The 16,268-nt window shown below is 48.0% G+C and overlaps 1 protein-coding gene across 2 annotated transcripts; it reads right to left on the bottom strand.

Annotated features, from left to right (window-relative positions):
- Window positions 1-826: 826 nt before the first annotated feature.
- mymk (myomaker, myoblast fusion factor) lies at window positions 827-4,760 on the bottom strand. 2 transcript variants are annotated; one of them, XM_068596291.1, is made up of 7 exons: window positions 4,626-4,760; window positions 4,185-4,299; window positions 3,143-3,291; window positions 2,361-2,477; window positions 2,111-2,251; window positions 976-1,114; window positions 827-894 (listed from the first exon to the last, which is right to left on the bottom strand). In XM_068596291.1, exons 1-7 carry the CDS (start codon window positions 4,758-4,760, stop codon window positions 827-829), a joined length of 864 nt encoding a protein of 287 aa, XP_068452392.1. The 2 variants fall into 2 exon arrangements, with proteins under 2 accessions (XP_068452392.1, XP_068452391.1); XM_068596290.1 differs by having other exon boundaries at window positions 827-902; window positions 984-1,114.
- Window positions 4,761-16,268: the final 11,508 nt, after the last annotated feature.

Raw genomic sequence — 16,268 nt, 5'->3', positions numbered from 1 at the left:
GACGACGCGGCTGGAAGACGAGGTCAAAGCGAGGTCACACGTTTAGTTTTATTCTCGAAATAATACAAAATGATACCAAAAAAAAAGAAAAGAAAAAGAAAGCAACACAACAACAGTGAATATATAATCTTCTGTCCTGCAATAAATAATAATTTGTGGATAAAAGCACGACAACAGCGCAGGTCGGGGACACGACACCTGCCGATCAGACGCTCCACCTGACACGCTCGGCACCTCGAGGACGCACATGACGCCCGTTCAAAATGTGCTTTACAGTCCTACGACTCATGAACGGTGCTTTCATCTGAGAGAGACGGGAAGAGAAGGAGGAGGAGGAGGAGGAAGAGGAGGAGGAGGCAGACGAAGGGTCTCCCCCGAGGAACATTTCTAAAGACAATTTATACTTTCTGGAGAGATAAACCATCTGCCTGTTTGTTCTTCCCATGAATCTTCTCGCAGTCAGTTTTTCTGGCTCGTCTGGGCTGCCGTGTGCGTCCAGACGGCTGCGTTCCTGTCGGCTCTTCCAGGGCGCACCCGGTTCGTTCCCGTCCTTAAATTTGACGACCGCACATCGCGCCGTACCTTTTTTCTTTCTCTACCCAACCGAACGCAGCCGGCCGGCCGACCTTAAATATTCTACCAGCCAAACAATGTGAGGAGCGTCCAACGCGGCGGCGGTCGGCTTCCTGCAGGAGGAGATGAACTTAACAGCCTCGTGCACGTTGATCAGGATTCGGGCTTTGACAGTTATTTGGTGAGTTTCCCCCCGGAAAACCGGCGGCGGCGGCGCCCGCGGTTCCTCAGGCCGAGGGTCGTCCTCGGGGCTTCACTTCCAGCCGTTCATCTCTTTCAGCCGGCTGACGCTCGTCCCCTTGACGGGCGTGGACGGCGGCGAGTTGCACGCCGGCGGGACGGGCGTGGACGACCCGGCGGCCTCCTCGGAGCTCGTCCCCTTCAGCGGCGTGGAGGGCGTCGGGTGGCACACGGGCAGGATGGGCGTGCTGCAGCGCCGCGTCCACAGCTCAGTGGGGAGCGACCACACGGCGCGAGACGTCTTCTTCTTCTTCTTCAGCGACTTGTCCGTCTTCTCCTTAGAAGAACCCGGGGACATGGACTGTAGGGAGGACAGCAAGGAAGCAGGATTAGGAAGCGACGCTAAGGACACAAGGGATTCACGGGGGATGATGCTGTTTTATTACTCGATCGCTTTCAAATAATACGACTCAGAAGGACCTCAGAGAGACACGAAAAGACCACAAAGTGACACAAAATAACCATAAAGAGACACAAAATAACTACAAAGAGACATAAAATAACCACGAAGTGACACACAAACACAACAAAGAGACACTCCGTCATTACCAAGAGAGACAACACGATAACACAAGTGCTCCCTTGCACCTCCCTGTCCTCTCATGTGACCTCCTGTCCTCTCATGTGACCTCCTGTCCTCTCATGTGACCTCCTGTCCTCTCATGTGACCTCCTGTCCTCTCATGTGACCTCCTGTCCTCTCACGTGACCTCCTGTCCTCTCATGTGACCTCGTGTCCTCTCATGTGACCTTGTGTCCTCTCATGTGACCTTGTGTCCTCTCACGTGACCTCCTGTCCTCTCATGTGACCTCGTGTCCTCTCATGTGACCTTGTGTCCTCTCATGTGACCTTGTGTCCTCTCACGTGACCTCCTGCTCTCTCATGTGACCTCTCTCTCCTCCCTGTGACCTCTCTCTCCTCTCTGTGACCTCTCTCTCCTCCCTGTGACCTCTCTCTCCTCCCTGTGACCTCTCTCTCCTCCCTGTGACCTCTCTCTCCTCTCTCTCCTCTCTGTGACCTCTCTCTCCTCTCTGTGACCTCTCTCTCCTCTCTGTGACCTCTCTCTCCTCTCTGTGACCTCTCTCTCCTCCCTGTGACCTCTCTCTCCTCTCTGTGACCTCTCTCTCCTCCCTGTGACCTCTCTCTCCTCACATGTGACCTCTCTCTCCTCCCTGTGACCTCTCTCTCCTCCCTGTGACCTCTCTCTCCTCCCTGTGACCTCTCTCTCCTCCCTGTGACCTCTCTCTCCTCCCTGTGACCTCTCTCTCCTCCCTGTGAGTGGGTAAAGGTGACATACGCAGCAGCAGAGCGCCAGGCAGCTCAGCTTGGCGGCGTGGCGTCCGGTGCCGGCGAGGCGGTTCTTCTTGGGCAGCAGCAGCACGAAGGACACGGCCAGAGACAGGTGGTAGAAGCTGTGCACGTAGGCGTAGTCCCACTCCTGCAGGGGGCAGAGTACACACATATACATATACACATATATATATATACATAATATTCTGTATATTTGTGTGAGGATGCAGGACTCAGACTCCGGCGGCGGCGCTCACCTCGAAGTAGAAGCGCAGCATCAGAGCCAGAGCGCCGAAGCAGCAGCCCGGCCCGACCTGCTGCGTGTACACCGCCCTGTCCGGGTACACCGCCCGCAGCTGCTTCATCTGCTGCAGCTGGGGGGGGGGGGGGGGGGGGTTATATTGTTTAAATCTCATTAAATCCACCAACCTATTAATGATAGCTTCTCACAGTAGTTTGTGTCTCTTTGTAGTTTATATTTGTGGTTACTTTGTGTCTCTTTGTGGTTACTTTGTGTCTTTGTAGTTTATATGTGTCTCTTTGTGGTTGTTTTGTGTCTCTTTTTGTTTCATATTTGTCTCTTTGTGGTTACTTTGTGTCTCTTTGTGGTCTCTGTACTCATTTCATGTTTCTTTATAGGCGTCTTGTCTCTTTGTAGGAATGTCTTTGTTGTTGTTGGTTTTCCTTGCCTTCTCATAGTTGTTGTGCGTCTCTTTGTGGTTGCTTCATGTCTCTTTGAGGTCATGTTGAGTCTCTTCCTGGTCGCTACGTGTCTCTTTAAGTAACATTTTGGGTTAGTAATCAATGCATGACTTGACGGCTGCCTGTCATAGACTTTCATTGGGATAATGTGGGGGGAGTGGCTTGTAACGGAGTCCTGAAGGGACGTCAGTTTTGCCGATTGACGGCGCTGTGGCCGCATGCAGGGAGTTTTGGAGCTAGCGCTGCTAGCTTCTTTCATTGGGAAGGGGCTGGCAACGTTCTTCATTCTCCCGCTGGTTCCTCCACGACACCGACCCGAGCTTCAACTCCAACTCACCCACTTCACGGTGATGATGAAGACCGCGGAGCCGATGGGTCCGGAGTAGATGCCGTAGCCCCAGCGGTCCTGGTAGGTCCTCACGGCGATGGTCAGCACGCCGAACATGCTCACGCTGGAGCGCTGCGGCTCATCGAAGTCGCCCAGAGCTGAGGCCAAGAGACAGGCTGCGTGAAAAACTACTGATTTACATTCGCGTCAGAAACAATCAGCTCCTGTTGTGAATATCATGTGACTGGAAAGAGGGCGGAGCCACCAGAGGAGTCAGCTGTCGCAGCAGCCGACTCCCAGCACGGATTTAATTAAAGCCCTCGATGGCAAAACCTCAGGGGCTTCAAGAGCAACTGTATTCATGTGTGTGTGTGTGTGTGTGTGTGTGTGTGTGTGTGTGTGTGTGTGTGTGTGTGTGTGTGTGTGTGTGTGTGTGTGTGTGTGCCGAGCACATGCGAGCTGAACTCAGAGACGCAACATGTGTCATCAGCAACTGCTGCAGTCAGAGAGCTGCTGGCTTCTAACCTTGTGAAGTGTTAAATACCAGCAAATGTGAATACTAATTATTATGTATATTATTATTATTATTATTATTATTATTATTATTATTATTATTATTATTATTATTACACTCAGTAAGATAGTTTGGGTGCTTTAGCTTGAATTTAGACCAAAAAACAACAACAAAAACACTCGCAAGTAGCACATGTGAAGACCAACGCAACCACTGGGAGCCATACAGGTCCACTGGGAGCCATACTGGTCCACTGGGAGCCATACTGGTCCACTGGGAGCCATCCTGGTCCACTGGGAGCCATACTGGTCCACTGGGAGCCATCCTGGTCCACTGGGAGCCATACTGGTCCACTGGGAGCCATCCTGGTCCACTGGGAGCCATACAGGTCCACTGGGAGCCATACTGGTCCACTGGGAGCCATCCTGGTCCACTGGGAGCCATACAGGTCCACTGGGAGCCATCCTGGTCCACTGGGAGCCATACTGGTCCACTGGGAGCCATACCGGTCCACTGGGAGTCTGAAACAGGACCCACCTATCAGCGTGACCCACATGGAGAGAGCCGTGCCGTAGACGCTGAAGTACTCCAGGACATCGTATCTCATGAAGCACAAGATGGAGAGACCCGGCCCGTCACACGCATGGTAGATCTACAGAGAGAGAGAGAGAGAGAGAGAGAGAGAGAGAGAGAGAGAGACAGAGAGAGAGAGAGAGAGACAGACAGAGAGAGAGAGATATCACTTCAGTAACACTTTACTAACACTTTACTAACACTTTACTAACACTTTAGTAACACTTTAGTAACACTTTACTAACACTTTACTAACACTTTACTAACACTTTAGTAACACTTTAGTAACACTTTAGTAACACTTTACTAACACTTTAGTAACACTTTAGCAGAGCTTTAGTGGCACTTCCTGATAGCACTTTGTATCTTAACAAAGAAGAAGAAGAAGAAGACGCAGACGCTCACCGCGGTGAAGAACATGGTGAAGAAGTAGACCATGGCCTCCATGTGGAAGCCCCTCTTGGCGGCCACGCTGGCGGCGGGCAGGAACACCAGGCTGCTGACGGTGGGCAGCAGCATCTTGGCAATGAAGGCGCCCATGGTGGAGGTGGAGGTGGAGGTGCTGGAGGTGGAGGTGCTGGAGGTGGAGGTGGAGGAGGCGGTGGAGGTGGAGGTGCTGGAGGTGGAGGTGCTGGAGGTGGAGGTGCTGGAGGTGCTGGATGTTGGGTGGTGGAGGTGGAGGCGGTGGAGGTGGAGGCGGTGGAGGTGGAGGCGGTGGAGACAGTGTCAAAGCTCCTCTCGTCCTGGCTGTGAGTGGAGTGGTGGAGCTTCAGGATGCGTGGACACTCCCACGCCGCAGGGACACGCCCAGCCGCCCGGTTTGGCCCTTTAAAGTTTAAAAGGGCCCTCAGAGGGCCGGCCAGCTGTCTGCATACCAGAGACCAGTGCATCATGGGAGGGGAGGCGGGCGCGGCCGGCACGCAGCAGAGTCACGGACTAATTACAGCCGGGGTCAAAGGTCATCGATGAGGATGCAGCAGGATGAGGAAGAGGAGGAAGTCCGTCTAGCCCATGGTGAACTGGTCTCAGCTGGTTCTGGGTCTCGTCCCTCTTTGATGGAGCGCCGCGCGCGTTTCACTAACAATCAAAACGCTCCGTTCAGAATGTGATTATGGGATGTTCCGTCGTCATGGAGACGTGAAGCGTCTTTGACCTCGAGGCCCACAGTTGCTGCAGAGAGACGTCAGCTGCTGCAGCTGCTCAAGGGCCGAGGCAGCCGCACAAAGGGTGCAGTGTGGCTGAGGCGCGCGCACACACACACAGACACACACAGACACACACACACACACACACACACACACACACACACACACACACACACACTCAGATTCTCAGAGTGCTGGGGTAACCTGAGCTGCCTCCTGGAGACACAAACAGCGCCCTCTGCTGGAAACCTGAAGAAGACGTCTGCAAAAAAAGACTAAACATTTGCTCTTTTTCATTTATTAAGCAGGAAATTATCTATTTTTTTCTGATATCAACATATTAACAAAAAGAAAAAGTCTTCATTGCATCATGTGATTCAAGCTGTTAATACTTTTGAGAAGCTTCTCGTTTCCAGGAAAACGTCTGAATCTCTTTCCGACAGACAAAAACAAAACACAATTCAACACAATGAAGCAAACTAAACCAGCAGTGAGTGAGTCTTCAGCTCAACGCGTTCTCATTAATATTCTAATCATTCCGTCTCAGTTTGAAGGTTTCTGCTCAACATGTTCACTTCTGCTTCCTCAAAAAACAAGATGGCGGCAGACATGAAGGAACCAGGTGGTGCATCCTGACCAGTGGATGTGTGTCAGGACGCAACAGGTGAGTCGACTGAGGAAACAATGTCGTTTGTTCAGAGAGAGCGAGTTGGAGGAACTGAAGGTCGAACGCCCAAACTGCTTTTTACCTCTTAGTTTCCAGGAAGAAGAAAGTTTGTTTGACACGTTTCAGACTGAAGATAAAGAAACGTTTCCCTCTTGGTGTTTCATGAAGCCTTCAAAGCTCTGTGTGCTGCAAGCGCCAACACTAGGGACTTCTGGGTAGGCAACACGACTAACAACGAGGTTTAGACAACAACAACAGCAACAACAGCAACAACAGCAACAACAACAGCAACAACAGCAACAACAACAGCAACAACAGCAACAACAGCAACAACAACAGCAACAACAGCAACAGTTGGGTTCAGTCAAGTGTTTTCTCACATTTCTGCAGCTCGCGTTGGCTTCGTTTCCTTCATGTTCTCCAGCTTCTTCCTGCAGTTCAGCGTTCAACCCCTTTAATTGCTCTTTTGTCTGCACGCGCCAACACTAATGACTTCAGGCTTTGGGCACACACACACACACACACACACACACACACACACACTGTGGGAGTGTGTTAACGAGTGCTGCAACCCTCGCGCAGCACTCTTTAGCTTCAATGTGGCGTGGAGGCGGCGGCGGGCTGGAACTGAACTCTGGGTCTGAACGTCGGCTCGAGAATCTGATTAAAACGTCCGTCAGACACGACGGCAGCGGGCGAGAAGACGGAGGCATGATGCATGATGCATGATGCATGATGCATGATGCATGGAGCATGATGCATGATGCATGATGCATGATGCATGATGCATGATGCATGATGCATGGAGCATGGAGCATGGAGCATGATGCATGTGTTTAACTTTTTGGAAACCGTGTGAAAATCCTCCCGCTCCCATTTTAAGTCCCAGCATGCCCCATTCAGACAATCTTTTGGCATAAAAAATGTCAATTTTCAACTTTTCAACTTTTCCATTTCTAAACTGACACAGTTTCTTGACTGAAACTCCTTCCTAACAGGTCAAGACTTTGTTTTATTGTGATTGTTGTTCCAGGTTCTGATTCTTTAGGTCCTAATCTTTCATAAAGGTCTTATTGACGCTCCAGGAGGCGTTTTTGGGGAATCTGGCTCATATCATGCTGGATGAAGTGATTTTTTTGCAGATATACATTTTTTTCCCCAAGACTTTCCTCAACAAATACATACAATAAACACAAGTATTGGGATTAATTTGGGGTTCCTACGACAACTCAAACAGGGAAGGAGGTCTGGAGACAGAACTGGTTCCACAGTTTAACGGGTTCAGGATTGAAAGTATTGCAAGAAGCATTTGAACAGGATGAAATCCCGACCGCGCGTGAATCAAACAAAGAGATCAAGAAAGCAACAAGTGCAACGCGGCGAAGAGACAGCTGTGGAAACAGAGAGAAGTGAAAGAAACACAGCGAGAGGACGAGAGGGAGGCGTGAGACGAAGATGGAGAGAAAACAACGTGACGGAGGGAGGAGGAGAGAGAGTAAGAGAGCAGGAGGGAGGGAGGGAGACGGATGAGGAGACGGAGGGAAGACGACATGGAGGGCAGACACGGTGGTCCGCAGACGTCTGCTCGTCCTCCTCTCATCATTCACTCGGCCGTCCTCGCCTCTCATTCCTCCGTCTGAAGCTCCTCCTCCTTTTGGCTTCCCTCCGCTTCTCAGCGTGTTTCGGAGAAAGAGGGATTCACCGTCACGTGAAGGAGAGAGAGAGAAACCTCAGAGCTCCACTGGTGGAGCGAGTGTGTGTGTTCACACACACACACACACACACACACACACACACACACACACACACACACACACACACACACACACACACACACACACACACACAGCCTCTCACCAGTCATGTGACCACAAAGTCTCAGTGGAGGTCATAAAATAAACTATTGGTTTCATGCAAAGACACAAAATGTCTGTTTGTTTTAGGACGACATCATGTCAACAACCAAAGTTAAGTTAAGACAACAACAACACCAACAGTTAGGTTTAGACAACTTTATGCCCAACACACCAGTTGTGTCTTTATTGTGCATTAAAAACAAATATCTTAAGGGAATCCTCATCATTTTTTTTATTTATGTTGAAAAATAAAACGTTGACGCAACAAATGATTCAGATTCAGGATTTAACAATCGTTGATTTAACGACTTTAAAACTGAGCGAGAGGGCTTCTTGCAGACACTGATGTCAGACACACACACACACACACACACACACACACACACACACACACACACACACACACACACAGCAGGAGTTTTCATTTGAGATGCTCATGAACTCCGATGTAGAGAAAACAAACGGTGAGAGAGAGAAAGTTAAGAGTGATCCTCCCACACTTCTCCCTCTGCTGCTCCTGCTGACCAGAGAGGAGGAGGAGGATGGAGGAGGATGAGGAGGAGGGGAGGAGGAGGAGGAGGAGGAAGAGGGATGCAGGGAGAGCACACCTTACCTCCCTCCCTTCCCTTCCCCTCTGTCTGTCTCTCCCTCTTCACTCCACAGAAACAGCAGCACTCACAACACACCACCACTGTTGCTGGCACGCTAACACGCTCACACACACACACACACACACACACTCACGCAAGCACACGCACATACACACACACGCAAACACACACACAGTGAGCGGCATCCTCAACACTGACGAGAAGCCCTTGGACTGCTGCAGGCGAGGTGAGTAAATATCTGACGCGTCCTCTGTGTGTGTGAGTGTGTGTGTGTGTGTGTGTGTGTGTGTGTGTGTGTGTGTGTATGTGTGTGTGTGTGTTAACAGTTCCTGTAAGTTTGTGTACTTCATTGTGTGTTTTGTGTGGGTTCATGGTGGATGTTGGCATCTTTGTGTGTGCTGTTGTGATTTACATCGGCTCCGTGTGTGTGTGTGTGTGTGTGTGTGTGTGTGTGCATGTGTGTGTAGGTGTATTTATGAGGTGCACCAGAGCCAATGAGACTTGTGTTTTGCACCAGACCAAAACAAATCCACTAAATAATGCTGACTCGCTTTGGGGAATGAGTGTGTGTGTTTTTGTGCAGGCATGCATGTGTGTGTGTGTGTGTGTGTGTGTGTGTGTGTGTGTGCCTGGAGAGGCCAGAGTCTGTCTGGAAACTTGTCAGCTGTTGGGAGTTGGGAGACTGGCGAGCTAGAGGCTAACATCAGTGCCAGTGCTACTTGTCAAACTGTTGCTTCAGTTAAAAAACAAAAAAACTGTTGCAGAGAATTACAGGATGAAAATGTGTTAAACTTTCTCCTGAACGTGTAAAAACTACTTCCATCGAGCGAAGAGTAAAGTCAGCAGCTCCTGCAGTCGACTTTGTCGAATCTCCGGCTCCGACTCTAAGATTTGCAGGTTGAAAACATCTTTACGTCAAAGTTGAAACATCAGTAAAAAACAATGTTAAAATAAGTAAATGTTTACTCTTTGTTAACGGAGGTCTCCTGGGTGAAGGTCCTGTTTGTTTGATTCGTCCGTCGCCGTCCGGCCGCCAACCCATGCGAACCTTTTGTCGCTCTTCATCCTCCGTAAACCCGACTTGTTGAATCGGTGCTTTTGGCGCTCGAGGATGACGATACAGGGGCAGCCATTTCTCTTTGGAGACGTTCCTGCAGGTCTTCACTCGTTAAAACTCTGTACTCACTCTGTAAATATTTATATATTTAAGCAATAAGGTACGAGAGGCAGTACCGTATCGTCTATAATGTACTTTGCGGGTAACGGATTTCCGGCGGTTGCGCAAAAAGCGGTCGCGCAAAATCTATGTTCTTTTGAGTCCACACTGATATGGAACGCTCAGGTAAATGTAAACAGGTTGTACAGTACATTATGGTTCATTACAGTACATTATGGTTTATTACAGTACATTATGGCTCATTACAGTACATTATGGCTCAATACAGTACATTATGGTTTATTACAGTACATTATGGCTCAATACAGTACATTATGGTTTATTACAGTACATTATGGCTCATTACAGTACATTATGGCTCAATACAGTACATTATGGCTCATTGCAGTACATTATGGCTCAATACAGTACATTATGGCTCAATACAGTACATTATGGTTTATTACAGTACATTATGGCTCAATACAGTACATTATGGTTCATTACAGTACATTATGGTTCATTACAGTACATTATGGTTTATTACAGTACATTATGGCTCAATACAGTACATTATGGCTCAATACAGTACATTATGGTTTATTACAGTACATTATGGCTCAATACAGTACATTATGGCTCAATACAGTACATTATGGCTCATTGCAGTACATTATGGTTTATTACAGTACATTGTGGCTCATTACAGTACATTATGGCGCATTATAGTACATTATGGCTCATTACAGTACATTATGGCTCATTACAGTACATTATGGCTCAATACAGTACACCCTGTGACTCACTCTCAACCAATCAGAATGCTTGATTTCATCTACCCGTATTATATATATATATATATATATATATATATATATATATATATATATATATATATATATATATATATATATATATATATATATATTGTGTAGCTCAATAATCTGTATGTGCTTTACCATCCTCACGGGCTCGTTCCAAGAGGTCTGCTGGTCGTGACAGACCTCACTAATCGGCTTACTCGCCTTCGGGGTCGATTCCTGTGTGTTTGGCTGCAGGTGAACGTGAGGAACCGAGTCAACAACTATGTCAGAGTTCAAGTGCGAGCGGTCCAGCTCGAACCTCTCCTCAACTTCTCAGACGTCTCAGAGTCGTCCTCCGTCTCTTCTCCATCACCCCTCCCTCCTTCATCTCCTTGTCTGTTGGCTCTCTTGGTCTACTTTTCTTTTCTTTTTTTTCTGTATACAAGAGTACAGCCTCGATCCATTTTTCCACTTTGCACTTGTGCACTTGAGAGCCAGTGAGGAAGGAGGAGACGCTTTTGGGCCTCCACTCACACGAATGTGACCCAGAGGAAGAAGAGTTTTTACTGTTGGGTTTCTCTCCGTAACAGACTGAACATTCTTCACACGATAGAGCTGCAACTAATTAGATCAGATCAGTTGATTGACAGAAAAATAACGCTGACGATTTTGATAGTTGACCGATCGTCAAACAAGTAACGATGCAAAAGTAGGAGGACTTCAGTTTTTCAGGCACATTGAAATCCTCATCACACAACCCGACTCAGGTGGGAGCAACAACCTGGTTTAGACAAGGTGGTCAGACACTCAGCAGTAAGCAAATATAAAAGCTGAGCGGTGGCTTTTATATAAATCAAATGACACAATTGTCTCTCTGAAACTCTGTTCCAGGGTTTAAAGTTAAACCTGAAATATTTCCTTAAACATTTCCTTTCATGTCAAGGAAATTGTCTTTTTCTTGTGACGATGGGGACAACATTAGTTTGGCTCTAGTTTTGGTCTAGTTTGGGTCTAGTTTGGGGTCTAGTTTGGGGTCTAGTTTTGGTCTAGTTTGGGTCTAGTTTGGGGTCTAGTTTGGGGTCTAGTTTTGTTCTAGTTTGGGTCTAGTGTGTGGTCTAGTTTGGGTCTAGTTTGGGGTCTAGTTTGGGTCTAGTTTGGGTCTAGTTTGGGGTCTAGTTTGGGGTCTAGTTTGGGGTCTAGTTTGGGTCTAGTTTAGGGTCTAGTTTGGGGTCTAGTTTGGGTCTAGTTTGGGTCTAGTTTGGGGTCTAGTTTGTGGTCTAGTTTGGGGTTTAGTTTGGGGTCTAGTTTGTGGTCTAGTTTGGGTCTAGTTTGGGGTCTAGTTTGTGGTCTAGTTTGGGGTTTAGTTTGTGGTCTAGTTTGGGGTTTAGTTTGGGGTCTAGTTTGGGTCTAGTTTGGGTCTAGTTTGGGTCTAGTTTGGGTCTAGTTTGGGTCTAGTTTGGGGTCTAGTTTGGGGTTTAGTTTGGGGTCTAGTTTTGACGCTGGCCGGCGTGTCGGGCATGACGCCAGAGTCTCTGGCAGAGCTTCACCAAAGAGACGGAGTCTGGATGAAGACGTCTCCTCAGCTTCAAGCTGCTTCGTCCACATTAACGTCCCAAATCTCATGTCCTGATTTATCTTTTTGTGGAGCTTCAACTCATGATTTTTCAGTTAATGATCCATTCAAGTGTTGACTCAACAGTTTGATCCATAAAATTTAAACAAGACTCAAGGCTGTCCAAAACTAAAACATATTGAATTTACAATGACATAAAAGTGTGAAACCCAGCGGATGTGTTTGCATAAAGGAAGTAAACTGCTTATTGAGTCATTGATTTCATTTTGACACTGTTTTAAACCTGCTGAGAGGTTTTCATTGAGATCGCATGATATTCATATCACAGGTGGCCGGCTGATCTCCAGCGTTAGATCATAAACGTCCAGTATCGGTCTGATGTATCGGTCTCACTGCTCCGGTCCAGCCTCCCGGGGGACAGACTACTGCTGTCTGTCTGCGGAGGCTGCCAGCGCTACGAAAACAAGACGGCGAGGCGAGGGGCCCCGGGGGGCCTTCAGGGCGGGGACGGCACGGTGTTTACTTTTGTCCTCTGGGCCCGTGCTGCTGCTCGGCCGGCCGGCTGGGAAACCACCGCCAAGTGGAGGAGGAAGGAGGAAGACCCGTCTGGACGAGGAAGAGTTTAGGGTCTAGTTTGAAGTATATTTTAGGTCTAGTTTGGGGTCTAGCTTTAGTCTAATTTGGCTCTAGTTTGGGGTCCAGTATTCTTTGCAAGACTTGCTGCCCAATGGGGTCTAGTTTGGGTCTAGTTTGGGGTCCAGTTTGAGTCTAATTTGGGTCTATTTTTGGGTCTAGTTTGGGGTCCAGTTTGAAGTCTATTTTGGGGTCTCTTTTGGGTCTAGTTTGGGGTCTATTTTGGGTTTAGTTTGGGGTCTAATTTGGGTCTAGTTTGTGGTCTAGTTTGTGGTCTAATTGGGGTCTAGTTTGGGTCTAGTTTGGGTCTAGTTTGGGTCTAGTTTGTGGTCTAATTGGGGTCTAGTTTGGGTCTAGTTTGGGTCTAGTTTGGGTCTAGTTTGGGTCTAGTTTGTGGTCTAATTGGGGTCTAGTTTGGGTCTAGTTTGGGTCTCGTTTGGGTCTAGTTTGGGTCTAGTTTGGGTCTAGTTTGGGTCTAGTTTGTTACGTTACGGTGAGTGTTGGAAACTTTAACTACTGGGTCACGTTGTAGTGACAACGCAGACTTTGACAATACAGTTTTATTTCAACATAATTTATTTGACACCCAAAGCCATCTGCATACCTGTACACACACGTGGCTTCAGCAGGACCATGCACCGTGCATGTGTGTGTGTGTGTGTGTGTGTGTGTGTGTGTGTGTGTGTGTGTGTGTGTGTGTGTGTACTCAGTCACGCCACTGGCTCAGAGTATACACATGTGCAGCTGTGTCTGACTGAGTGTCCGTCTCCTCTGTGTGTGTGTGTGTGTGTGTGTGTGTGTGTGTGTGTGTGTGTGTGTGTGTGTGTTTGGCAGCTGGCCGGGCTCCAGCTGCGTCTGGTTGGATAATGAAGTCCAGGTGCTGCTGCGCCGGCCTTAAGACACCTGTCACCAATATTTAGTGCCAGAGAAAGCCAGACTAGCAAACAGGGCGAGACGAGCCGCGTTGCTTATTTTAACAAGGCCGCCTAACTGGACCTGAGGACACGGGACGTTCTGTGAACCCTTTCCTAGAGGCTCCGTCTGTGTCTGGTGTGTGTGTGTGTCTGTGTGTGTGTGTCTGTGTGTATTCGCTGATTCAGACGTTGTTGCAGAGCGAAGAGCGTTTCCCTGAAGTTTTGAATTTTTAGTGGATTTGTGTTTTTTTTTACCTTCTGTACATTTCATTTTTCCCTGTCATGTGATTGTAAGATCCAGCTGACTGTGGGTGTATGCATGAATACACTTATGTGTGTACATAACTTTTTAAGCTCTTTACAAAACCAGTATGAAAGTTTAAAACCAGCAGTGTGAAAAGAACTTCATAGCAGATTGTATTTCACATTATAATTTATGAGATTTAAACTCCACTCTTTTCAGTATTGAACACTTTTCCCCTGCAGAAAAGCACCGTTGCATATCTCCAATACGTCAGCCTTTAATATTTGAAAAATATGATAAATACTCAGCTTCTTGGTCACTATTTGGAGCTGCAGGTTTCCCGCCTCGGCATCAGTTCGGTGTCCACACTAACAGGTACCATAACGTCTCAGCTTCTGCTGGTTTGAAACCCATCTTCTTTGTGTATTTATCAATGTAACACAGTTATGTTTTTGGCACATACAAATCGTCAAAAAAGAAAATGTAGTTATGCTGCAGGATACTTAGCAGACGGCTCGGTGTGTTTTACACGCTTTAGGTCCAAACGTTTAACAAAATCAAAGGCTTCATTGAGCCGTTGAATTGGTACCCGCGCGACTGCCGAGCCCTCCGTTTCCTGAGTGTCTGTGCCCGGCCGCGTCGGCCTTTACATGCAGACATCTACGTTTCCTTACAGCCCGAGGGGCCAGACAAAGGCCTACCTGTGTGGAGTCCTCGGAAACTTACCTTGGTGCTTCCAGCACATTGGGGCTTGTTTAGCTTCCACGCCGGCCCCGCCGCCGTCCAACTCCCCGTCTCCGACACCTGCGGCCTCTCAACGGCCCGTCTGTGTCGAACCTCCACCTGCCGGCGCCGGCCGGCCCGCGGCCTGCCAGCGCGCTCAAATACCTGCAGCGCCGGAGCGTCAAGCTGCAGAGTGCACACTGGGTTGTGTTTGAAGCGCAGTTTACCTGACACTGTAATCCAGAGCGTCTCTCAGCTCCCAGCTTTAAATGTATACATCTATATGCACCCAGGAGACACTACTCTAATAAAATGAAGGCAATGACGGGAGTCAGACAGGAGTTTATGGAGCTAAATTTAAGATGTAAGATGGTTTCCCCTTGTTCCAGTCGTAATGCTAAGCTAGCTTAGCTCCAGCTCCAAACTGAAAGCACACAACGTGAGAGCGATAGCATTGTTCTCTTCCGACGCTCAGAAAGAAAGCAAATGTCAGTGTGTTTTCCCAAAAATGCTTCCTTCATTCTTGTAACATGTAGTTAATGAAGAGGAACAGTCTCAGTTTACATTGTAACGTGTTGTTAACGTAATCCTGGTTAACTTAACATGAACTACACGTTGTAACAGGGTGGCGGTTTGGGTTTAAGCGAGACGATGGGATGGCTTACACTGGAGTTAGTTGGTGCCTTGAGCTTCTGCATCACGGACCAAGCCTTGGCATGTGACACCCTGGAAGTGACCGCCATCATTTAACCTTTTTCCCCCTTTACAATCAGGATACATCACATAGTTGAGTAGAAATACTTTCATCAGAGCACCAGGATGGAAGTTTTCTTGTTGATTCAGGGACAGCACCTTTGTTACCTGGCTGCGTGCCGGGCGTGTTCCCTTTCTCTTCTTGCTTGTTGGATCAATACTGATGTCCACCCTCCTCCGGTCTGTGCAGCAGCAGCTCTTCAGGCCTCCCTTTCCAAACAACCACAGATGTTCTTGGAGGCGAGGGATTTCACTGCAGAGTGTGAAAGGAAATATTACGACCACAAAAAAAAAAAAAAAAAAAGTTCCAACTTCTGAGGCTTTGGAAGCTGAGAAGCCTCAATTTGGCACCTGCTTTCATCCACATCTCTCATGAACGCCAGGACGTTGGTCCTTATTGCCACGAGAAGTCATTCGCGGTCGTGACGTTTCCCTCGATGCTCCTCAGCCTTTGTTGAGGACTCATCACCATGTTGCTTCCATCAGAAACACGGAGTGGCTTCTGGACCGAGTTCCCATGACGCCGGCTGCTCCGCGTTTGGTGAAAACCATCCATGTATGACGTTGTTCTGGGTGCTGAGCGATCGAGAGGTTTTCTGTTCCTCTTTCATTCCCAACACAAGGCAGATTCAGGAGGAACTATCACAGTTTAACATTTCCCTCTGTGTCAAAGTCATCTTGAGGGTTTTAAAATCAAGGGTCCTGGTTCTTCTGACCACCAGGGGGCAACTCCGCTGGTTGTATAGAAGTCTATGCTTCATGTGTTTAAGCTGCATTCTCTCGTGATTGACAGGTCGACACCAGACTAAAGAAATCTGTGACAAAAGCAGGAAGTAGGAGGGATGGGTGGTCAAAGAAACAAACAATGATGTTCACAGACTGTTCATCTGGTCCACGCTTTACCAAAAGTTTTGTTGTTTAGTTTTTAATCCACATATTCTCTCTTTCTCTCTCTGACTTGATTGACAGG

The sequence above is a fragment of the Clinocottus analis genome, unplaced genomic scaffold, assembly GCF_023055335.1.
Source record: "Clinocottus analis isolate CAN_PGR_092001 unplaced genomic scaffold, fCliAna1.0.p SCAF_35, whole genome shotgun sequence".
Lineage (NCBI taxonomy): Eukaryota > Metazoa > Chordata > Actinopteri > Perciformes > Cottidae > Clinocottus > Clinocottus analis.
The sequence above is the reverse complement of the archived record's forward strand: the minus strand, read 5'-3'. Positions and strand labels throughout refer to the sequence as shown.